At 42.7% G+C, this 25,070-nt stretch overlaps 1 protein-coding gene across 1 annotated transcript in view; it reads left to right on the forward strand.

Annotated features, from left to right (window-relative positions):
* The window catches only part of LRRN2 (leucine rich repeat neuronal 2), a 39,440-nt gene extending 19,127 nt beyond the window's left edge, over positions 1 to 20,313 (forward strand). The window contains exon 2 of the mRNA XM_089681144.1: positions 17,254 to 20,313. Within this exon, the coding sequence (XP_089537270.1) occupies positions 17,420 to 19,525 (2,106 nt within the window). The 5' untranslated portion in view covers positions 17,254 to 17,419 and the 3' untranslated portion in view covers positions 19,526 to 20,313. The remainder of the gene's footprint in view (positions 1 to 17,253) is intronic.
* Positions 20,314 to 25,070: the final 4,757 nt, after the last annotated feature.

The raw sequence follows: 25,070 nt of genomic DNA on the forward strand, positions 1-25,070 counted from the left end.
TTGTCCCCTAATCCTGACTGCACACAGGACTGAGGAGAACAAAGAGCCCACTTCTGCAGATCAGTATGTTTGGCCTTGGTTCTAGGCCATGTCGAGGAGAACTTTGGTGGTGGGGCTCGGGTAGGAATCCTGACAGGCTCTGACCTGCAGGAATGCCCAGGAGAGGGTAAGGGGTTTCTGATGGTCCCATCAGTGAGTCCAGCTCCTCTGTGGTGCCCCCGCCAGTCCCATTCTTCCTCTGTCTTGCCTGACGACCATCCTTCTTGCTCTGTCTCTAAAGGCCCGAACTCTGCCAACAGCCTGGGTGACTCCCAATCTATCCCCCCACAGCTGACACTCTCCGCTGGCTCACCTGACGTCCTCGCAGCTAGGCTGCAGCCGGGCAGGGTTGGTGGGTAAGGCCGGCTGTGCCGGGGCATCTGTTGGTTCCAAAAGGTCAGTACTTGTGGGCCCGGCCCTCCAGCAACATCTGCGGGCATATGGTGGATAGTGGCTGACAAACCTACTGGCAAGGGTCCGCCGTTGTTGCAGGGGAGTCGCGGTCCCGGGACTCAACCCTGCTCTGCAGTTCAGGCATGAAACTTCCTCTGGCTTTCTGATTCCGGCCCTCTGGTCTCTCAGTGCACAGTCCCATTAACAGGTCCACACTGTATGCTTGAGGCGCCAAATCGCTGGGTGGCAGCTGGTTAAGTGGCTGTCCACAGTGCCTACACCTGACCCAGGCTTCGATCAGGGCGGATGGTTTCCTGCATTCACGGCAGATTAGGCAAAGTCTCTCCATCCCTATGACCAATCCCAGGTCGAAGCATCCACGATGTCCCATGTCCACCAGGGTGATTTTCGGCATGAAGACTTTTGGGTATAGCTGTAATGCGCCCTCCTTCTTGCTCCTCTCATGCTCTCTCTCCACATGGTGGGTGTAGAGGGCGGTTTTTAGGGCAAGCGTATATGTGTGATCTTGGGTGTGCTGATGGGCATGGCCATGCCCCTTCTCGTAACCTGTTGGCTCCAGCCAGTCTGCCGGGCAGGAATCTTCCCGTGCCAACAGTAACCCCTGATGTTCCAGACAGGAGCAAACTGACTGAACTTGCAGGAACTATAGTAACGGTGATCCATAGCAGTTGCCACAGGTACCAGCGGGGCAAAAAGCACGCCCCCCGCTGAACATATGTGAACAAATAAAGCCTCTGGACCCAACCAATGTATTGCAGCTGGGCATTTGCAGTCCACTGAATTGCAGGCCATCCCGGTTGCTTCAGGAAAAGACCAGCACGAACACATGGCATTCACTGACTGTGGCAGGCAATATTGAGCTTGGTAGAACATAGTCTTTTAGCGTAGCCATCTGCTGAGCGGCAGAAAGACTTGGGGGAACTGATGGGCTGCTCAAATTGCTCCGGGCAACAGCATGCAGGAAAATGACAAACAGTTTACTGGCATTGGTAATCACAAAGCGAACATAGACTCTTATTGGAGCCACCTGTTCAGCAGCAAAGGGACTTGAGAACACTGATAGGCCGCTCTGGTTGCTGAGGACGATGGCAAGAAAAATGACAGTAATGGCAAGCACTTTACTAAGTATATCAGGAACATTTGAAGCATAGACTTTTGTTGAGACCACCTGTTGAGCAGCGAAAAGACATTTGCAACTTGAAGGGCCATCCCGGTTGCTCCAGGAAGTGGTAGTAACAGCAAAGCACATTGTTCTGAATTTAAGCAGGTTAATCAAAGAACAGTCCTTTCCACCAGCCACCTGTAAAGCAGCAGGGAGATCTTTAGGTAAACAAGGCGTGGTTGCCAAGAGTGACAGCAGTAACAACTCATTCTTGCCTCGTCAGTTACTAGGGGTAACGGCAGGTAGGTTGCTATAGGAAAATCGTGAACAAGCCCCCACAGTTAGCACTACCCCTTTATGAGTTGCTAGAAAATTTTGGTCCCCCTATAGTCCTGCACAGCCAGGCAACATGCAACAACATTCAGTGCTTGAGCTTTGGTTTTATTGTTTTATTTAGAGGATTTAAACTGGGATAGGGTTAGGAGTGTACAGGATGCCTAAGGGTACTGATGAATTGAGGACAAGTTCCTGGAACTATTTACAAACCTTCTCTGCAGCACAGTCTCTGTTGGAGAGCTAGCCAGCTTCTCCAGAATGTACCACCCCAGACCCTAAATGAAGTTCTCCTCTTCACCCAGCAATCTGGAAATATTCCTAAACAGGGGATCCGGTTCCTGTCACTTTAATTGATAAACAGTGACTGGCAGGTGGCTAATCTGGTTTCCCACAAGAGATCCCTTCCCCTATCTGCCCAGGGGGTGCAAGTGTACTCACTCAGACTCTGTCCTGTACCGCTGATGGGTTGGTGGCTGCTACCAGGCCTATCAGCTGGGCTGCTCCTTCCCTGCCATACAGATGGTCCTCTCTCAGTGAGCTCTGACCTTTCCCCCTATCCAGCTCCAGGCCTGCAGGTAGGTCCCATCCCACTGGGCCTCCTCGCAGCCTGCTTCCTTCAGCCTCACATCTTTATCTCTATCATCTACCTGCAACTGAGCAGGTTCCAACACTTTTAAGGGTCTCCCAGCCCCTTGCCAAGCCTTCTGTTGAGGATTGGCAAGGGTCCCTCAAGAGTGCAGCCAGCCACTCCTCAGATCCACCCACTGCCTCTAGGGCCTTCCTCCAAAGCCCTAGAGCAGAGGGAAATTGCAGAGGGGCTGGCCTGCAGAGCCTTTCAGATCCTGACCATGATTTGACCTTCTGGCTATCACACCCAGACTGCTACTCAGCCTTTCTTACTACCAATAAAACGCTAGCTCCCGCTAGCTAAACCAGGAGGGTACTACATTCGTTTTTAACGATGGGTTATAGGCAGCTACCTTCAGGTGACTGGACAAAAAAACAAGCTGTAGGGACATCCCCTAGAACACCCCTCTCACTCCCAGCTAGACTTGTAGCAAGTGATAGCGACATCATAAGCCAGAGAGGAGGGACCTGTGTCCTGTACTGTACTCCAAGGAATGGATTTCAATGGTAAGTCAAAAATCGTATTTTCTTAGTTATACAGTGCAAGACAGACTTTAGTCTTTTACCATGCCCCGTCCAGAAAGCAGTCCAACTAGGGAATGGGGGCACAAATCAAACAAATGCCAACAGGGCCACATAACAAACAGTTCAAGAAGGCTCAACAGACTCTGAGTGTAACTTGTGGCAAATTACACCCAAAACTGGCATGAAATGGAGTAAATAGTGATTACTGATAGCAGCTACAATAGTAATAATCACATGTAAAATCCGGCAGGCTTATCGATCAACTTGGGAACATTCAGCCTGCCCATACATGATTTGAATCTTGGCTGGTCCCTGCTGAACTGTCCAAGATTTGAACAGTCTATGGCTGGCTTTAGTGATGACTTTTTGTAAGAACCAGTTTTTGATATTTAAAAAATTAACGTAGCAGGGCAAATGTTTGGTGGCAGAATGGATGGAGTCATTATAAATGAACTCTGCTAATTAAAAGGAAAGACACAGTCATACTGTGAAAAGGTCGAGAGGGCTGTCAAAGGGTTAGGATTTTCTTTACTGTTTGCTCATTTGTTTTTGGATGGTAAGCAGTGGATAAATGAAGCTTAATATCCAAAGCTTCACACAAAGCCTTCCAGAACCTGGAGGTGAACTGAACATCTTTAATAAAAGCAGAGGCAGTCTTAGAAGCAGAGGGCACGAAATACACCATCTTAAACAAGTGTCACGACAAAAGTAGTAGTAAATCCAGTTGCTGCTGGAGAGGTGGAAGGTCAAATAAATCCATTTTCAAGGTTATCGATTCTTTTATGTAAGGCTTCCAGTTCTGGCTCAGAAAGAGGATATACCTGACCAAAAAATAATCTCGGCTCTCAGGAACAGTTCTATGGGACAATCATAAGTTTAATGAGGGGGAAGAGAATCTGCATTTCTCTTGTTAAAGAAGTTCAGATATTCATGGTAAATGGCAAGTAGACCAGTCAATGCAAGAATTATGTACCATCAATCAGGGCATGCCAAGGATAACGGAACAAGGGGGACATTGTGACGTCTAAGCTTAGAAACTCCAGGTGTCCCAACAATGTATGGCAGGGAATGGGAAGAGCCATCTGCCAAAAAGAGGACGTCCATAATGTAAAGCACATTTAGAGTCCATAAAACAGCTGCAGGCTCCATAGTCTATGATTGCAGAAACAACAACAGTCTTTTTCAGGAAGCTGTAGGGAAACAGAAGGGGGAGGTGTGCTTCATTCATCCCAACAGGGTGCATCACATGAAGACAGGAGAAGGCTTACAAGGTTTCACAGGACCGATCTGTATGAAATGGGCAGCTTCTCCACAGCAGGAGCATATTTGTTGCTGGAGACATTCTGTTACATAGTTAGTCTGACTGAAAAAAGACAAAGGTCCATCCAGTTCAACCAAAAAAAAAGTTAGAATCCTATACCCACATTTGATCCAGAGGAAGGCAAAAAAATCCAACAAAGCATGATCCAATTTGCTCCTGCAGGGAAAAAATTCCTTCCTGATCCCCCGAGAGGCAATCGGATATTCCCTGCATCAACTATACCTATAAATGTTAGTATCCAGTTATATTCTGTGTATCTAGGAAAGAATACAGGACTTTTTTAAATAATCTACTGAGCTGGCCAGAACCAACTCTTGAGGGAGTCTGTTCCACATTTTCAAAGCTCTTACTGTGAAGAAACCTTTCAGTATTTGGAGATTAAATCTCTTTTCGTCCAGATGTAAGGAGTGCCCCCTTGTCCTCTGTGATGACCTCAGGGTGAATAATTCTACACCGAGTTCACTATATGAACCACTGATGTATTTATACACATTGATCATATCCCCCCTTAATCTCCTCTTCTCAAGAGAGAATAAATTCAGTTGCTTTAATCTTTCCTCATAGCTGATCTCCTCCATACCTCTTATCAGTTTGGTTGCCCTTCTCTGCACTTTCTCCAGTTCCCCAATATTTTTTTTGTGAATTGCTGCCCAAAACGGAACTACTGAACTGCATATTCCAGATGAGGTGTTACTAATGATTTGTACAGGAGTAAAATGATATCTCTCTCTGGACTCTATACCTCTTTTAATACAAGAGAGGATTTTGCTCGCTTTAAAAACCACAGCTTAGCATTACATGCCATTATTAAGCTTGTGATCTACCAGAACTCCCAGATCCTTCTCCACCATCGACTCCCCCAGTTGTACTCCCCCTAGTATGTGTGATGCATGCATATTCTTAGCCCCCCAAGTGCATCATCTTACATTTATCAACATTAAACCTCATTTGCCACATAGTTGCCCAATTAAACAGAACATTGAGGTCAGCTTGTAAATTGGAGACATCCTGTAAGGACGTTATTCCACTGCACAGCTTGGTGTCATCTGCAAAGACTGAAATGGGATTTTTAATCTCAGACCCTATATCGTTTAGAAATATATTAAAAAGTAAGGGTCCCAACACTGAACCTTGGGGTACACCACTGAAAACCCTAGACCATTCAGAGTATGAATCATTAACCACTACTCTCTGAATTCTGTCTTTTAGCCAGTTTTCTATCAATTTACATACTGATATTTCCAAGCCTGTAGACTTTTCCTTACATATTAGCCGTGTGTGGGGAACTGTGTGAAACTCTTTTGCAAAATCCAAGTATACCACGTTCACTGCCACCCCTCTGTCTAAGGTTTTGCTCACCTCCACATAAAAAGAAATCAGATTTGTTTGACAACTTCTGTCTTTCATGAATCCATGCTGTCTGTTGCTTAAAATATTTTTTTTAAGCAAGAACCCATCTATGTGGTCTTTTATTAAACTCCCTAGTATCTTCCCAACTATAGACGTTAAATTAACAGGTCTATAATCTATAAAGGAATACAAAGCAGCACATAATGAAAAACCATGCAAATATTTAAATAAAAATGACAACTGAATTGCACTTGCAAATTCTCACGCACTCACAATGTGCACATTAACAATTGCATGAGTTCTGAATCCCAATCTCTTAGTAGACCCAGCCAGCCACTACGACCACCCAGGCTTGATGGATCCCATTCAGGCACTACTTCCAAGTGTGCATATGTGTGTCAGAAAGCTCTGCTTTATGTGTTACATTCACCATAGGACTTCACCAGGCCATTCACGCAGTAGTGAAAGTCCACGGGTAAAAGCATTAGTTGTTGGTGAAAGGTCATGAGCTTAGTCCAAACTCCAGACAGTAATTCGTTTATTTACTAAAGCTGGAGAGTTCAAAATCAGGCTCACTTCTGCAAAGAAACCAATCAGCTTCTAACCTCAGCTTGTTTCATTTAGCTTCGGCAATAAAATCTGGAAGCTGATTGGTTCACACTGTGCGGGCTGGTTGCAGGTGCGCAAACTGATTCACACTGCTCTTACGAGATACGCAGGGCTGCCATTCATTCTGAATGGCACCCTTCCCCCGCATCTCTGCCAGCGGCGCATTTGCAGGTGTGGGAAACTGCAAGGAAATCGCATGGTCTAAAAGACTGCATTTTTAAAAAGGTTCATGCATTTTTTTTGTGTGCGGGAAGCAAGGGCACAGCAGCCCATTCAAATCCCTAAACAAACTCAGGGTTCACAGCCCGCTACAGTGTGAATATTAGCTTTCTGTGTCAGGCACTTTAGGCTCATGCAATCACGTAGATGTCCAGGGATTGCTATACTGTGGAGGCAGCCATGTAGTTGCTAGTGCTTGCCAAGAAAAAGTGCCCAGAGTGGGAACATAATGTGCACATGCTTAGTAGGAGCAGACTGTAGGCAAAACATGGCACCACATTTTAAATGGTCAGCAAAGGAGTGCCAGCACCCCAGGGCAGATTTAAAGTTTGTGACCCTGCACATACTGTGGCTGATGCACCACATGCGCCAGAGTGAGCGTCCATGCAGGATCCAGTGCTCATAGTAACATAACAGGCCAGGCTCATGTCTTCATCCAGGCAGGGTCTGGTTACAGTTCCCCAAAGGTGTGTTGCGGAGTTTACTGATCTGGAAGCTGTAGATTACAGGCTATGGTGTAAATAGGTGGATGAGATATAGGTTTAGTAATTATTGTGGAGTAGAGAACTGAGATTAGTGTTGCAGAATGGGGGTCTTTAGAGCATTTGTGTTCGAAGCAATATCAGTCAGTAGGTCAGTAGGCGCTCATGTTCAGAGGTTACATGCAAAAAAGTTTGTATCTAAAGATTTTTCTTTTTAGTACATATGTTTGATTTCCTCTTACAGGACCAGAAAAACCATTTGGGTCAGTAATTCGGTATAACCTAGTTCAGTCTAATTTTTTGGTACGGGGATCCTCTGGTGGGAGGGAGACGTTAATAGATTTGAATTATGTTTGTTTTCTAGAGATTTGCACGAAAAGGTCATGAGCTCAGAGGAGATTAGGAGTGGAAACGTGAGGATGATGTAAAAAGAGAACATCATCAACAAATAGGCTGAGTTTGTTGTGCTGTCCTGCAATTTCGATGCACCTCGTATTTGGGTTGCCTTGTATTGCCGAGCGAAGAGTTTGATTGCTAGAGAAAATAAAAGCAAGGAGAGAGGACAACCCTGTCAAGTCAAATGGATCCCCATCCATCTCTTTTTGGTGGATTCAATCAAATTGGATGTCCGCGGGTGTAAACGGACACATGTCCGTTTACACCCGCCACTCCATAGAGGAGAATAGAGGTTTTTATCGGGTCCGCCTGAAAAATAGGCAGGTGGACCCATTCGGAATGTCGATGTGAAAGGGGCTAATGCAAGTCAATAGGGCTGTGCTGCACCTGCCCTGCAACCACATGCAATGCACGCAACTGCAGCACGGTAGGCTGCTACACTGTAAGTGTAATTGAATTTGTTTAGTAAATAGCATTTAAACAGAGAGCATTAGTTCTTCCTTTTTTGTGTGTTTATATGCTACTATCGAATATAGTATAGTGGAAGAGTAGATTTGACCAGATGGTTTTTTGCATTCAATAACACGGTGGCTCCAGTGCTGTAGAATGATAGAATGATGCTGTTCTGATCAAGCTATCAACATTCTCAGACTAGGCATGTATACCAAGCAGCCAGCATCCTTAGTGGGTTCATTCACATGTACAACACTCCCGTTCTCCCAACGGGTTGTTCATCCTGCGCCACTCACAGGATGACGTCACAATCAACACCCTGCTTTGCATGTTACATTCGGGGTGTATTTCCTTACTGAGAGTTATGCTGTTCTGATCAGGCTATTTGTTTTTATTAACTGATCTACCAGAAAAGGTAAGCTTCCAGCTTTGCCCATATTTAGTGAAGATGGAGGATAACAAGGTGGTAGTTGTGATCGAGAAGAGTTCGTGAAACACATACAATTTTGATTGATGAACATTGCAGCACTTTATTTGTGTGATTTGTAATACAAACTTTTTCTTGGTGTGATAGAGTGTAAAAGGAGTAAAAAAATCACAACACAACATTGTATATAGAACTTTATTTGCATTGTATACCTTGATTTTTTTATTTGAGCAGAATTATTTGTAATTTATGTTTATGCATTTATAATTTATTTGAGTACAATCATTTGCAGTTTATGCATTCTTCGTTGCTTATTATTAACACTAATTTATTATAATTTTGGAGCGAGGCACTATAAGTTCTCTGCAATTGATCAAAAATTATGCCTAGTACACACTATGAGAAAATCGTTTGTTTGATTTTCCACAAAGGCATCATGATGTAACCGACAATAGTATTAACTTATATGAAAATTCTTGCCCGACAGAGGCAAACGTATCTACGTACTGGTGTAGTAGAAGAGGAATTGTAGGGTTGTTCTATGTTTCTGATCATGCACGGTCGATTGTATTCAATTATTTCTGTACGATTACTGTACACATTACACGAAAATTGAAAGTTCACGTACGATAAACATTTTTTAGCTTGCACCCTCGGTTTTTGTGGTCTAAAAAGTCAGAATCGGCTGTTCAAAACACTATGCTAACAATCAGATAATCAACCGTATGGACATTTTCGTGCGACTTTCTTACTGTATTTAGGGGCCATAAGTTTGTATGGAGACGTGGGGGACACATAGGTGAGCAGGCTAGCTCTAATTTACTGGATTTTTGAGTTGCTGCGCTGTGATACATATTTTATATTATTTCTAGGGTTATGCATAAACACTGCTATGTGCTTTAGTTAACTAAAAGAGGTGACTTTGCACATACAGTTGTGTTCAAAATAATAGCAGTGTGTTGAAAAAAGTGAATAAAGCTCCAAATCCTTCTAATAGCTTTTATTTCCATACACACAAATGCATTGGGAACACTACACATTCTATTCCAAATCAAAACATGAAGAAAAATAGATCAAATTCGTGTTGTTCCTCTAAAAAAATTGAAGAAAAGTGAATATTAGACTGTTCAAAAAAATAGCAGTGTTTGTATTCTTCTTTACAAACTCAAACATTCACTATATAAACTGAAAAATGTTTGAAGATTTTGCTTTCCTTTGAATCACTTCATTAATATTTAGTTGTATAACCACTGTTTCTGAGAACTGCTGTACATCTGTGTTGCATGGAGTCAACCAACTTCTGGCACCTGTGAACAGGTATTCCAGCCCAGGATGATTGGACTACATTCCACAGTTCTTCTCTATTTCTTGGTTTTGCCTCAGAAACTGCATTTTTGATGTCACCCCACAAGTTTTCTATTGGATTAAGATCCGGGGATTGGGCTGGCCACTCCATAACATCAATCTTGTTGGACTGGAACCAAGATGTTGCACGTTTACTGGTGTGTTTGGGGTCGTTGTCTTGTTGGAACACCCATTTCAAGGGCATTTCCTCTTCAGCATAAGGCAGCATGACCTCTTCAAGTATTCTGATGTATTCAAACTGATCCATGATCCCTGGTATGCGATAAATAGGCCCAACACCGTGGTATGAGAAACATCCCCATATCATAATGCTTGCGCAACCATGCTTCACTGTCTTCACAGTGTACTGTGGCTTGAATTCAGTGTTTGGGGGTCGTCTGACAAACTGTCTCCGGCCACTAGACCCAAAAAGAACAATCTTACTTTCATCAGTCCACAAAATGTTGCGCCATTTCTCTTTAGGCCAGTCAATGTGCTCTTTGGCAAATTGTAACCTCTGCAGCACGTCTTTTTTTCAACAGTGGGACTTTGCGGGGGCTTCTTGCAGATAGCTTGGCTTCACATAGGCGTCTTCTAATTGTAACAGTACTCACAGGTAACTTTAGACCTTCTTTGATCTTCCTGGAGCTGATTGTTGGCTGAGTCCTTGCCATTTTGGCTATTCTTCTATCCATTCGAATGGTAGTTTTTCGCTTTCTTCCACGTCTTTCAGGTTTGGTTGCCATTTTAAAGCATTTGCGATCATTTTAGCTGATCAGCCTACCATTTTCTGCACTTCTTTATATGTTTTCCCCTCTCCAATCAACTTTTTAATCAAGGTACGCTGTTCTTCTGAACAATGTCTGGAACGACCCATTTTCCTCAGAATTTCAGAGAGAAATGCACTGTAACCAGCATGTACAACATTTGCTGCCTTCCTTCCTTAAATAAGGGCAATAATTGCCACCTGTTTTTCAAAGAATGAATGACCTCACTAATAGAACTCCACACTGCTATTATTTTGAACATGCCCCTTTCAATTAGGGATTACACAGAATCAGCAGCATGCATGTCATGACTGTTGGGTCTGTTGGATTTCTATTACTCTACTACACCTGCTAGTAAATTATTTGCCATGTAGAAATATAATTTCTACCAAAAACAGTGATTGATCAGGTTAGTGATGTCTGACTGCTATTATTTTGAACACAACTGTACATCCACCTTCATCGCAAAACAATATAACTGTAAGGTTTTCAGTACTAGCAATGAAGCAGGTCAAGATAAGGGATGAGTTTAGGGTTCGCCAATATCATGGGTTTGCAGCAAGTCCTTGAAAATTGCAAACTTTTGTCCGAAAACTTTACAGGTTCACCTGCAGAAATAAGGAACAATTTACAACATATACTATAATTCAGTGCAAATAGGCTGGATATAATAGGGAAAATGAGCTGCGCTATGGGGCAAATATCCAGGAAGCTTAGAGACATTTTTTTTTCTTATGCTAAACAACCCCTGTGTGGGCAGAACACTGTATTAAGCTGGTCATAGATGGATAAAAATTTGACCAGTTTAGCAGGGGCCAGACGAATTTTGATCCATCTATGGCTGTTCCCGCTTGACAGAAGCCTATCCAACAATTGACTTCTGTCAAACAGGAATCTTGGAAAGTTTTCATTCGATCAGAATCTGCAGCACAATGAATTCTGACAGCAGAGGAGTCCCCGCTGTCAGTATACAAAATCACAGGAGAGGTTTCCTCCATCCTTCTCTCTTGTGTGGATGGGGGAATCCATTTGTGTTTTTGTGATCACCCTGCTGACTGACTGAAAAAAAGACAGATCTATGGGCAGCCTTAGTTCTACACTTGGATAAGTAGAAGAGGGCTATTAGAGCATCTATCTTTTTTCTAATGCATGTATGCTAAGGGAAGAAGAAGAGATTACAAGAGGTAGCATAGCAGCACCTTTAGTCATTATTTGGGTTTGAGCAGCAGCAGTGACAACAAGAGGAAAAGTGTCTGTTACTAAGTCAAAGCAAGTTAGGCAAATTAATATGCTTGGTGTTATGAGTGTAGTGAGCATATGCCAGCTAATCAGTGACATCCTCAGTATGTGGATGACACATCAGGCAGGCCATCTTAGACACGCGGTAGTCCAGAGGGTCCTCGGTCCTCAGGGTGTCAGTGTCAGCCATGGAATCCACATAATCACTGATCATCAGGTTCAAGGCACTGCCTTTGATTAGAACCTATGGCCAGGCCTAAGAGAGCTTTGAAAGTGATGTTGGCACTGCTTGCCAGGATGCACCTAATAAAGTGATGGTGAGCAGAGTGATACTGGCCACTTTTAGGCAATGCCAGCTGTGTCATTCATCATAACCTGTTCCTCCGACTACATATCCCACTACATACTGTATATCTAGGGGTTTACAATGGCTCAAAAGTCCTCAATGATGTCTGTATGTCTTCCTCTCCCTTCAATCCAGCCCCTCCGCCCCCTGATACCGCATCTGTCCCCCCTTGGCTCTAAGGGTGAGAACTCAGCGATCACATGATCACTGAGTTCTCACTTCCGCTCTGAGCAGAGAGTGGTGACTGCCAGTCACCACTCTCTGCTCTGCCCCCCCCCCCCCAGCGCTCACTGGAGCTCTAAGCTGGGGAGGGGGAGGGAGTGGCTGGCTCAGGTTCTCAGCAGATCTCCAGACTCAGGTTGGATACCGACTTTGAAGTTGGGTTCTTTCCCCAGCCTGGACAGGCTGAGCTGTCCACTGAAAACGGGTCACAGGAGTGCAGAACGAACTGCACTCCTGTGATCCACAGAAGTACATCCAAAAGAGCTTTGGCTGTACTTCTCCTCCACCCTACCCACCCCAACCCCCATGTTGTCCATTGGTCAGCAGCTGGTGGCCATGAGAGAACAGCATCAAGTCCCCTTGTTCCTGAAATCCCACCTGCTTCTCAGCCTCCTATGCCCTGTCTATAAGCAAGCTCCAAGGAGATAGAATATAAGGTCTCTTTCCACTAGGTGGTATTGGGGAGTTGCATCTCCAGTAGCCTAGTTAAACTTGTGTTCAGACACTGGGCATAGGAGTGGCTAGAAAAGAGAATTCTAGTCACTGGGGAAGAGAAGCCTGATGGCTCCTATTCCTCTTGTATTGAACTGTATTGTTGCTGTATTTTCTCCCGTTATATTGTAAAGCGCTGAGCAAACTGTTGGCGCTATATAAATCCTGTATAATAATAATGGATGAAGGTTGCTACTGGAAATAGTGGGGTGGGTGCTGGTAAGGGCCATATACTTTACCAGAAAAAAAGCTTGGGAGCCTTACAGTTGAAAAATGTTGACAGTAGAATATTGATCAAGGCACATGTAGCAAGCAATATAAATTATTGTGTGTCCTAAAGATAGACTGTGCCCCACCAATAAAACAGACACACAAGCTGGGGAATTAAATAAAGCACTATCACCAGTTTTCTGGTGCTATGGCCTTTTAAAATGGCCTGTGCCCGCTTCAAAAACACCTACCTAACTTTACTGACACGTGCAGTAGATTCAGGTAGTTTTTAATGCACCAAATTCAAAAATAACTATCTCCAGTTCATAGATGACTAAACTGGAGGTAATTAAGACATACTCTAACGTGGTGTACAGAGAAAGGCAGAGTGCCTGTCCCTGTATGCAGTGTACCAAAGAAGCACATTTGCTACTGCTATCCTGTTACTGGTTGTTAAAGATGCTGACGCTTCACAGCTGACAGCTTCCTAGCAACCAATAACACTGCAGTGGCCAGATCCTAGTGGGTAGCTGGTCCCCATCAGGTTTGCTCTCATCTTGTAACTGACAACAGGCAGTGGGCAGATTCTATAGCCAATAGCAGGCTGTCTGTTGGCTAAGGATCCACCCACTGCCTGCTCCCAATCACAGTGGGAGTGGGCCTGATGGAGAACCAGTGTATGTAAAATCCCATCAGGCTCTGTCCACCCGGGTACAAAACTTCCAGTTGCTGCGCTGTATGACAGGTGTGGTGATGCGGCGAAAGTGCAGTTGCATTGAGGGTGGAGTGTCTGTATAGACACTCCGGCCTCAATGCACCTCCACCCTCAGTGCATGCCTCAGATTCATGTACATGTCTATAACATATACATGAATATGACCCTGCACAAATTTGTGTATTGCCCCCTTTAGCATCAATGACAGCGTGCAGTCTTTTGCAATAGTTGTCTATGAGGCCCCGAATTCTTGCAGGTGGTATAACTGCCCGTTCATCTTGGCAAAATGCCTCCAGGCAAAATCTTTGGTCATCTTGCATAAACCACATGTTTATGCAAGATGACCATTGAGAGTGGCTCAATGGTATTAAGGTCAGAAGACTGTGATAGCTACTCCAAAACTTTCACCGCTTTCTTTATAACCACTGGAGGGTTAACTTGGCCTCGTGCTTAGGGTCATTGTCCTGCTGGAAAGTCCAAGAGTGTCCCATGCTCAGCTTTCTTGCAGAAGAATGCAGATTGTCTGCCAGTATTTTCTGATAATATGCTGCATTCATCTTGCTATTTTCACAAGATTACCTTTAGAATTTACACACCCCTAAAACATCCGTGAGCCTTCACCATGCTTCACAGTGGGGATGGTATTCATGTTGCTATAGGACTTGTTGACCCCTCTCCAAAAATAGTTCTTATGATTGTGACCATAAAGCTCTATTTTGGTCTTGTCACTCCAGATTAGAGTGTGCTGTGAGGAGTCTCAAGGTGTTGTCAGACATATTGTAACCAGGCTTTTTTGTGGCATTGACACAGTAAAGGCTTTTTTTCTGGAAACTCGATCATGCAGCTATCGTCGTATTGTGTTTCTTGAGACAACCACATCATCTTTTTTTCCAGAGCAGCCTGTATTTCTCCTGAGGTTACCAGTGTGTTTTTCTTTGTATCCCAAACAATTTTTCAGACAGTTATGGCTGCAGTCTTTCTTGGTCCACCTGACCTTGGCTTGGCATCAAGAGATCCCAGAAATTTGCACTTCTTAATAAGTGATTTAGCAGTACTTTCTGGCATATTCAAGGCTCTGGATATCTTTTTATATCCTTTTCCATCTTTATAATGTTCCATTACCTTCTTATGCGGGTATTTTGACTGTTCCTTTCTGCTACCCATGACATAGTATCAAGCCTGCTCAGTGTATCCATGTGAGAGCTAACACACTATTTATACAGAGACACAAATTGCAATTTAAAAAGCCACACATGTGGGAAATTAACCTTCAATCACCATTTTAACCCGTGTGTCTCACTTTGTGTGTCTGTACCAAGGCCAAACATTCCAGGGTATGTAAACTTTTGATCATGGCCATTTGAGTGATTTCTTTTATCATTATGATTTAAAAAGGAGGCGAACAACTATGTGATAATAAATTACTTCATATGATCTCTATCCTTAAATAAAAGACAGTTTTATGGTATGATTAATCACATTTTCAATATCAATGCCAAAATTTCATGATTTCTGCCATGGTATAGAAACTTTTCAACACAACTGTATATACATACATGTAGTGGGATTGCAGTGTGAATATTTTTTGTAGTCTTAAAGACAAAGTTTACCAAGTACCAATCATATGGGTATGTTTATCTTTCCTTAATTGTCCATATACTGAACCTTGACAAATTAAACGTATCTGTTAATGCTTTCAAATTAAACATATGTTTGTGCAAAAGTATGTCAATAGATCCATAAACTATTAAATAATTACCTAATAGGGTTAACTGTGCAATACTGAGAAACTCTGCTTTAAAATAATTGAGTCCCATGAGTTTCCCTACTTTCTGGAACCAAACACATGATGAATTACAGATGAAACCATTTAACATTTACATATGCTTTAATATTCAAATGATGCACATAAATACTATACTTTAGAAACTATGAATTCACTATACTCAAAATAGAATATTAAAAAAATAAATAAAAAACAATCAAATACAAAATGTCTAAGCTAGGCATTTACAGAATCTCAGAAACTCTTTTTCCTCTCAGCACTATCCTTTTGAGATTGGAACGGCATCTCTGGCCAAGCTGAACATGTCTGTTGCTTGCTGGTCCATCTCCATGACGACAAATGCGAGGCTCTCTGGAAAAAATGGGCCAGAGAAGAAAAGGATTAGCCTGTGGGGGCGATGCAGAGAGTTCAAATGAAGAAGAATTCAAGCACACACACACATACTTGGAACAGGGGGAAACTGAATATGGAAAAAGAATAGAAAGAAAGAGGTATGAGAGTGAAGTAGGGCAATAATTAAACAGCAAAAGTGCAGGTAGCAAAAGAAAGGATTTTAAAGAGTCCTCATTACCAACTTAACAATTTGTGGGTATAAGTACAGAAAAAAAGTATTTTAACCGCTTAGTTGCCGTATTTTTATTTTCCATAAACATTTCTATTCACTTGCAATGTGCTTTTGAACTTGAAAATTTAAGTACTCCAGGTGGGGTCAGTTCCCTAACAAAGCCCCTTCATTCTATGCTCCAAGTCCTCTCCTTTCCCTGGCTCTGCCCCCTCACCTCCTTATATAAACTTTTACGTGTATCTGTAAAACATTGGTCAGTACTTTTTGGGACTTGTTTAAACTAATCATGTATTGGTATTTGTAATATTACTGTATGAAATATATTATCGTAATTATTACGCATCGGCTTCATATTATATTATACTATTTTAATATTCAATATTTTTCCTTTATGTAATGAGATCTGTATTTATTTACAAATAAATATCTATGTGTACTATGTATGTAGTAGCGTTGCTCCTAAAGTCCCAAAAAGGACCGACCAAAGTCTTTATGGATATGCGTTTGCAGAGATAGAGGCGCATCACTGGATGCACCTGACCACATTTTATTTCTTTGTTGTAAACTTTTATATTGCTGTGGGGAAAAGGAATGATGGACAATACTTTAGAATGTGAGTCTGCTAGGGCTTCTGACATTACATCCAAGATGGCAGCGACCAGCAGCAGTCTCAGGGCTTTTGGAAGTCTACACAATGGAGGCTTTTACAGGTAAATAACACACATAAAATACATTAGGTTCACTTATAGACCTCAGCATAGGCATGTCTGAGGCCATATAAAGTACATTTTGGGCATATTTCCATGCCAAAAATACACAACTGCCTCATACAGCTGACTATACTGTAGTAATGAATAGCTGTATTTGGCTCTACATTGGTCTACACCACTACTTGCATAAATCTGCACATGCATACAGCCGTACAACCCTGGACAGATGGGTTTGTGAATGGCTGGGTTCACACAAATAGTGGTACAACCCAGTGTACTGCCACATACAGCCATTCATCACTGTGATCAGCATTATACAGCAGCTATGTATCCTCGGCGCGGAAATACTCCAGAGATTTACATTATGCAGCCACATGTGCATGAGGCCATAATCTTATGAAAAGATTGTTGTTGAAATAAATGTATCCTATCATCAAAAAATTGAATTGCTAAAACCAGAAAACAAGGAAAGAAATAAACTCAATGAAATTTGGGTATATAAAGATAAATTTGAATTCTGAGAACATTATATTAACAATAATGCTTTGTCTCGACAGATTACTTCAACAGCTGGAGGAACTAATGATGCTTTTCAAGATACAGAAAGAAAGAGACCATTGGACTGTAAGAAGGCATTTGCTGACAAAGAGCACTGCTGATCAGCTGTTCTGGATTTGCCCATTGCTCCATTTTAAGTAATCTAGGTCTCTGTTCACTTGATTTATGTGGAAGATTATTTTTAACAATCCTTTTGGCTGCAGAATGAGACTTCTCGTGGTGGAATTAATCTTAATTTGGGCATATTCAGCTCAAGGAGGAATACCAGCTGTGCCATGGAAGGTGCAGTGTCCGTCACAGTGTGTGTGCCAGATACGTCCTTGGTACACTCCAAGATCAGCCTACAGGGAGGCCAATACTGTAGACTGTAATGATCTTTTTGTTTCATCTGTTCCAAGTTCCCTGCCAGCTGGAACACATACACTTCTTCTGCAGAGCAACAATATTGCACACTTGGAGCTGCAAGAGTTGGGTTATCTGGAAAACCTGACGGAGCTAGACTTGTCTCAAAACAGCTTCTCCCACATCAGAGACTTTAAAGCCAGAGACCTACCAAATCTTGTAAGCCTTCACCTCGAAGAAAATCAGCTGGAAAGTCTACCTGACAATAGTTTTTTTGGACTTGAGAGTCTGGAAGAATTGTACCTGAACCATAACCAGTTGTCTGTGATACATCCTCAAGCTTTTTTAGGACTGCGACGTCTATTGCGCCTGCATTTAAACTCCAATTTATTGACAAGTTTAGACAGTCAGTGGTTTAAAGAATTGCCAGCTCTAGAGGTATTGATGGTTGGTGGCAATATGGTGAGCTCTATTCTGGATATGAATTTTAAGCCACTGTCCAACTTAAGAAGCCTTGTTTTGGCAGGCATGGGTCTTAAGGACATATCTGACTTTGCCCTAGAAGGTTTGCAAAAGTTAGAAAGTCTCTCTTTCTATGACAACAAACTTATAGGTGTGCCCAAGGAAGCCCTGCAAAGGGTGCCCAATTTGAAGTTTCTGGATCTCAATAAGAACCCATTGAGCAGAATTAAACAAAAAGATTTTGAAAATATGGCTCAGCTAAAAGAACTGGGTTTAAACAGCATGGAAGAATTAGTATCTATTGATGAAATGGCTCTAGTAAATCTGCCAGAACTGACCAAACTGGAAGTCACCAACAATCCTAAACTGTCTTTTATTCATCCTCGAGCCTTCCAGAAACTTCCCCGCATGGAAACATTAATGCTTAATAATAATGCTCTGAGTTCTTTGCACAGAGAGACTGTTGAATCATTACCAAACTTGCAGGAGATTGCTATGCATGGCAATCCACTGAGATGTGATTGCGTTATTCGTTGGGTGAATGCAACAGCACCCCATGTTCGTTTTATGGAGCCTCAATCAACATTATGTGCTGAACCCCCAGAGTTAAGGCGCACACAATTACGATTAGTCCCTTTTCGTGAGATGAGTGACCATTGTCTGCCCCTAATTCCTGTACCAAGTTTTTCCCCACGCGTACGTGCATCTAGTGGTCAGAGCATCACATTACATTGCCGAGCCCTTGCTGAACCAGAACCACAAATATACTGGGTCACACCCTCTGGGGAAAGGCTTACAGTGTCTGCAGACTGGGGTGGCTACAAAGTACAAGAAGAGGGAACACTTGAAATACAGGTAGTGTCATCAGCGCATGCAGGTGTATATACATGCGTAGCTCAAAATTTGGTGGGAACAGATTACAAGAGCGTATATCTTATGGTCAACCAGATATCCCCAACTAGAGATGACCCAGTGCAGCTGCAAGTGGGAGAAGTGGGTGAGCGTCATTTATTACTCTCCTGGATTCCACCTCTCAATGCACTCGGATGTAGCCTTCGCTGGAGTTGCTTAACACCTGGTGCCAGCGTGGAGCGGGCAAGACTCCCTGTAGGTTTAAACTCATACAATGTCACAAGACTACTTCCAGGAGAGGAATGCAGAGTGTGTCTTCGAGTTTCCATTCTTGGAGGCAGAGTGAGAACAGCTTGTGCTAGTGCTAGAACGAGGGACACTGGCACAGGTTATAAGCACAGAGGGCAAAAAGCTCTCACTGCACTAGCCTTCTGCTTACTTCTGGCTGTGATTGGATTACTTGCACGCTATCGTCCTGGTAGTAGGACAGATCCTACATCAACATGGTCTCTCACTGGAAGAGTTATTTACCCACCCATCATACATCAGTGGGACAAAGACAAAAAAGAAGAATGTATCTCAGGCATCAATGTGCCAGCAACCCCTCTGTGGTAATACATTTCATTAGAGTTATCTCTGACACTTTCCCAGAGAACAAACTTGGAGAGTAGTGCCTTGGAAGGAAAGTCAAAAATTGCCCAGGAATGGATGTCAGGCAGACAGATAATGGGGCAAAATCATCATGGGGGTAGAGAACTGTACAGAAACAAGCAGAAAGGCAAATACAAATAACATTTTAGATACCAGGAAACCTACAAACCTAACGAGAACTTATAAATGTGTAGTTACACATATAAAGAACAACGACCCTGCTGTACACCGACAAAGAAATCAAATTGAAAATGCATGAAAGACAACTTTCTCAATGCAGACACACATTTAACAAAAACACCATGCATTTTGTAAAGCTACTGTCATTATAAGTGATATAATTATACGAGAGGTGTATATGCTACAGAATGCTGTGAATCCGTTGCTGTGCAGTGTTTTCTTGGACTCCAAATGCCTTGGGACTACAAATGCAAAAGGTTATCTCCCTATTAGTTTGGTGATTAAAATAGGAGTAATGCAGAAATATTAAGTACAGCTCAGAATAGGCCTGCTCTATCAACTAATGGGAAAAAAACATTGCAGAAACACTACTTAGATGCAAGCCAACATGGTTCTCCACATCAGTTTCAAGGTAGGGGAAGTAGGGGAAGGTGTGGATGCTCCAAGTATTTGGATTGTATGAAGCTCAAACAAACTTGAACCTTGCAGAAGCAGGCAGCAAGATTCATCTTTAAATTTGTTCCCAACAAATATGTACAAGTGTGGTTGTTATAATAAAGCTGTAAACAGCAGTGCTGTCTGTGGTTCTATTAGAGATGGTAACAAAGCACCACATGTTGTCATAAGGAGTCCTAGACAAGGTAAAGAATATATGAAAAAGCTATTTTGTAGCTGATTGTCAATAAAAGCAACTGTAATCATTTCACTAGAGCTACCATTCATATTCTAAATATAATTTTCTAGGGCAGGTTTGAATCGCATTGTTGGCTGTGGGTAAATATTAGTTCTTGGCATCAAAACTTTATTCAACAACATTCATTGTGATTTGCGTCAAACATAACACAACATATTAAGGCATAATGAAGAAGCACCATGACTACCACTGTTACTTCTGCACAGCGCACCTCCACACCACTGGAAACACACTCCTTTTACATGTAGTCTATTTTAGATGATAAAAGTACAGCTAACATGATACAACTAACCTCAAATTATATAACAAAAAATAGATGAAACTAAATTCTGATGCACACTCAGCATCAGAATGATGTGGTCTATGAAAACTTTGACATGTCGCATAGGTTTATTATCGGCTTATAAACCTTTACAAAATGCACTCAGAAAAATATAAAGACTGCCATCACTGACCTCTTTCTTAAAAAGCTATTCGCCTAGCAACTATCCAACTTTGGAGACCTTAAAGCCTTTCAGAATAGAAAAATGTGAGCTGCTACTTCAAACTTCTTTGGAAGGTGCAAGATCAGGAACTAGTATCCTTATCCTTTGTTTACTACTTAATTGGTACAAATATTTAGTTCTAGAGGTCTGGCTTTACTAGCAGCATACTTTTTCCAGATGAGAAACTCAAAAATTGCAGCTTAAAAAAATGTCAGCACTGGCAACACCCATATTTCTAAACTCACATGTCCCCTTTAAAGATTTAATAACATCATAACAGTGGTCATTGTGGATTACGCCAAGAAACTACTACACAGGGTTAAACAATATGTCAATCCAAAATTTCAAAATTCCTGATATGTGCCTGCTGGACCATGTACTTGTATGTAGAACTATGTACAAGTCTTTACACAACAAAACGTCTTCTTGGAGAGCTCTCCAGCCTCACCTGGTGTACCACCCCAGACCCCAGATAACCCTCCTCTTTCCAGCTGTCTGAAGGAATCCCTGGGCAAGGGGATTCAGTACCTCTCACTTTAAGATGGACAGTCCCGGATAGGGAGCTAATCAGGTTCTCCATCAGAGTGCTCCTCTCCCCTTTAACTGGTCCAGGGGATGTAGGATTACTCACTCAGCCCTGTTCCTATGGGATGGTGGGTTGGTAGCTACTTTCAGGCTTTCCACTTGGCTGGCTCCTTCTCTGCTGCACAGGTGTTCCACACTCTGGGGGCTGATGAGGTCTGAGCTTTCCTCCTTTCCAGCATCACAGCCTGGAGGTGAGCCCCTTTACAACTGGGCCCCCTCCCAGGCTCCCGCACCTCAGCCTTCTCACTCCATCTTCCACCCAAACTCTCCTGCTGCTGTGCAGGCGCAAACACATTTAAAGGCTGCTCTGGCCCCATGCCAAGCTTTCTGCTTGGGGATTGGCCAGGGTCCCCTAAGTGTGCAGGCCAGCCCCTCCTCACCCCTGCCCACTGCTTCTAGAATCTTTCTCCAAGACTCTAGAGCAGGGGGAGGTATCATGGAACTGAACTGCAGAGTTACTCAGCCCTGACCTAAAATAACCCCTTCCTAGTTTAAGAAAAACCCCTGAGCTACCTCCCCCTAGCTATCTAGGAGGGTGTTACATGTATGAAAAAGTATCCTGTTCCTTTTGTGTTGCTTCCTTTGTGTGAAATCCCTGGGATTCATGCAAGTCCCTATGCTTTCCTATTAAACATTGACCACACTAGGCATGAAAGCACAATGTGGTCAGTTTTCTAGCTGTTCTGAGAATTCAGCCGGTTATCCAATGATTAGACTTGTGCTGACACCCCCCCCCCCCCACATACACACACACACCTGCACAGCCATTCACTAGTAAGATCAGTGTCCTGCTGTTTCTCCTCCCTAGCTCTCTAAGATCCTTATGCAGCTAAGAACAGAGGTTATGTGATCACTTATAAATTAAGGGGAAAAAAAAAGGTATTTATAATGTTTTTACACAAATGTGTACACAATTTATAACGTGTACTCAAATTTTTTACCTTCCATTTCTATTTTAAACTGAATGGGTTATTTTACAGGGTGAGGGTTCACATATACATTAGGTGATATGTAACAAATTTAAAGAGCACTTGTGCCCAGACCGTGGATTATAGGCTCGTACCTTCAGATGATTGGACACTGGCAAAGCTATTGAGGACATGTCTCCTGGGTGCCTCCCCTCCAACCCTGCCCTACTCCATAAGTCCTCAGTTTATTGTTAATGCCCTAAGTTTACAGGCCTCTTCTTCCTTAGAGAGAAATCACTTTAAGCTTAACTAGTTTAATATATTATATTAGGATTCTTCAAATAACTCATCACTGTCTTCTAATACAATAGAAGCAGTACATCCAGGGTGCTGCAATCTCAGTAAAACCTTAGGAACTGTACCTGGACCCTGTGCTATGGGGATGCCCTGTAGCTTTATTCGGGCACTGTATCCTGCTGTATTTTGCACAGTTGCTCACTTCAGCACTCTGTGCAATGCGTGTAATGCTATACAGGTCCAGGGCCGTGGTCCATTCCTATGGAACCCGGACCCTGAAGACCTCTTCAGGAGTATGCCCAAAGTGATGGGCAAAGCCTAGACCCTATATGAACCAAGGTCATGGACAGGTAAGACAGGGTCACCCTATTTCTTTGAACATTGCTGTAAAAACGAGGTCACTTTACAATGCAAACCTTTCAAACTTGGTGCTAAAACTCAACCACTCTAGCTTAGTTCCAGATGGATGACCAGGTGCTACACCACAGGCCACACACTTTACTGTCCCTTCTGCCTAGAGCCCTTATAAGGTACTCAGGTGCTTTCTCCCACCCTTTTGCCATGAGGACTTTGCTACAAGATGATCAGCACCTGGGTTGCTGTGTATTCCTTCTGGAATGCTTACCCTATATTCTGTACCCTACCCCATCCCTTATGGGATTTACCCTCACTTGAAGCTTTGGTGGAAATCAGATGAAAGGAAGCCTGGATAAACCTGGATAAATAAACTTTTGCTCTGACAAGGGCTCACACAACACTCAACCTCAGAGTGAGAATGCTTTTCTTTCACTGGAACAGGACTTGATTTAACACTCATCTTTGTATCCAACTCTAGTTCTGTTTCAGACACACAATATGCAGCCTACCTGACAAAGAAATATATTTCTGCAACTATGTCACAATTCCTAGGGCAGCTAATAGCTTTATTACAGCCATCTCTGTCCAGGGCTCCAAAACACCAGGCCCCTTCCCCAGCTTCATTGTCTCAATTCCAATATGCCCGACCTGGAAGAGGTGGTCATAGACGGAAATCATGAGGACCTAGAGGTGATGTTAGAGGAATGCTATGGAAGATTTCTCACTCTTAAACTCCTATACACCTGAAATTACAGCTTCAGGCAATATTCTTGCTAATGTTGATATGCTCACTTCTGTGGTGTGGAAAAGTCTCAGGATTGTCACACTTAAATCTCCTCTGTCTTGCCATTCCCCTTTGGGTAAACAGAGGCCTGCTAAATCTAAAACAATATTTCATCTTCATGAGCAAATAGAATGAGCAATTTATGAAAATTGGGTTTATCCAGAAAAAAATTTAACTCCTCTGAAAATCCTTGCCGAACTCTACCCTTTTCAAAAGGAGTTCTAGTAGTTTTAAACCAAACAACTCGCTGTGCCAATTGAAGATATTCCTTCATTCAAAGATCTGCCCTAGAACAAGTAAAGACACAAATTTCCAGAATGGCTCTAATCTCCATTCACAGGTGCAGAAACTTGTGGCTCAAAGCAACTGCTGAAGCTGCCTCTAAAAGATACCTCAAGCATATGCCCTTTTGAAGGAGGACTTTTTTTGGCAAGGCCAAAGATATAACAGGGAGGAAGATTCTTCTTTCAAAGTAGAAAATTAAAAAAAAACCCTCTCTCAGGAGCCTCTATCTACTTCAAAACACACAGTACCGCATTGCTCTATACAGGTTTTAACTTAAAAACAAAACCTAGGTTCAGCCCCTCCTTTTGGCATAAGATTTGGCCCACAAAGCCCACTAAGTCTTCTGAAAAACCCTCTTGCAACTTAAGGAGCCCCATCACTCCTGGGAGTTGAGGGAAACCTTGTCCCAGGGAGTAGTTGTGCCAATACCCCCATGAGAAAGGTTTGAAAGATTCTGTTCAAACGTGTTCATGGTACCAAAGCCCAGAGGGGTTTTTCATATTCTGGACCTAAAATTTCTCAACAAATACCTTAAAATTCCAAAATTTTGCATGGAATCTGCAAGGTCATTTATAGCCTCTCTGAGAAAATGGGAACAATTCGCATTCATACACATCCAAAATGCCTTTCTGTATATTCCCATTTATCAACCTCATCAGCATTTTTTTACACTTTGCGGTAGGAGACAATCACTTCCAGTTTTCCACACAGCCCTTTGGCCTATTGTCTACTACCAAAGTATTCACAAAGGTCCTAGCATCATTTCTTGCTCTTCTAGGAACTCAGGGCATCCACGTCACAGGTTATCTTAACAACCTTCTCCTGAAGGACTCACACTCACTACAAAAATCTGCTCTACAGCACATTCCAATCAAAGGTTTTCCTTCCAGAGAAAAAACTGCTTTGTACTAATAAGGAGGTGGAGACTCAGCTC

The sequence above is a fragment of the Staurois parvus genome, unplaced genomic scaffold (assembly GCF_062004578.1).
Source record: "Staurois parvus isolate SC_StPar_1 unplaced genomic scaffold, SC_StPar_1.0 ptg000261l, whole genome shotgun sequence".
Lineage (NCBI taxonomy): Eukaryota > Metazoa > Chordata > Amphibia > Anura > Ranidae > Staurois > Staurois parvus.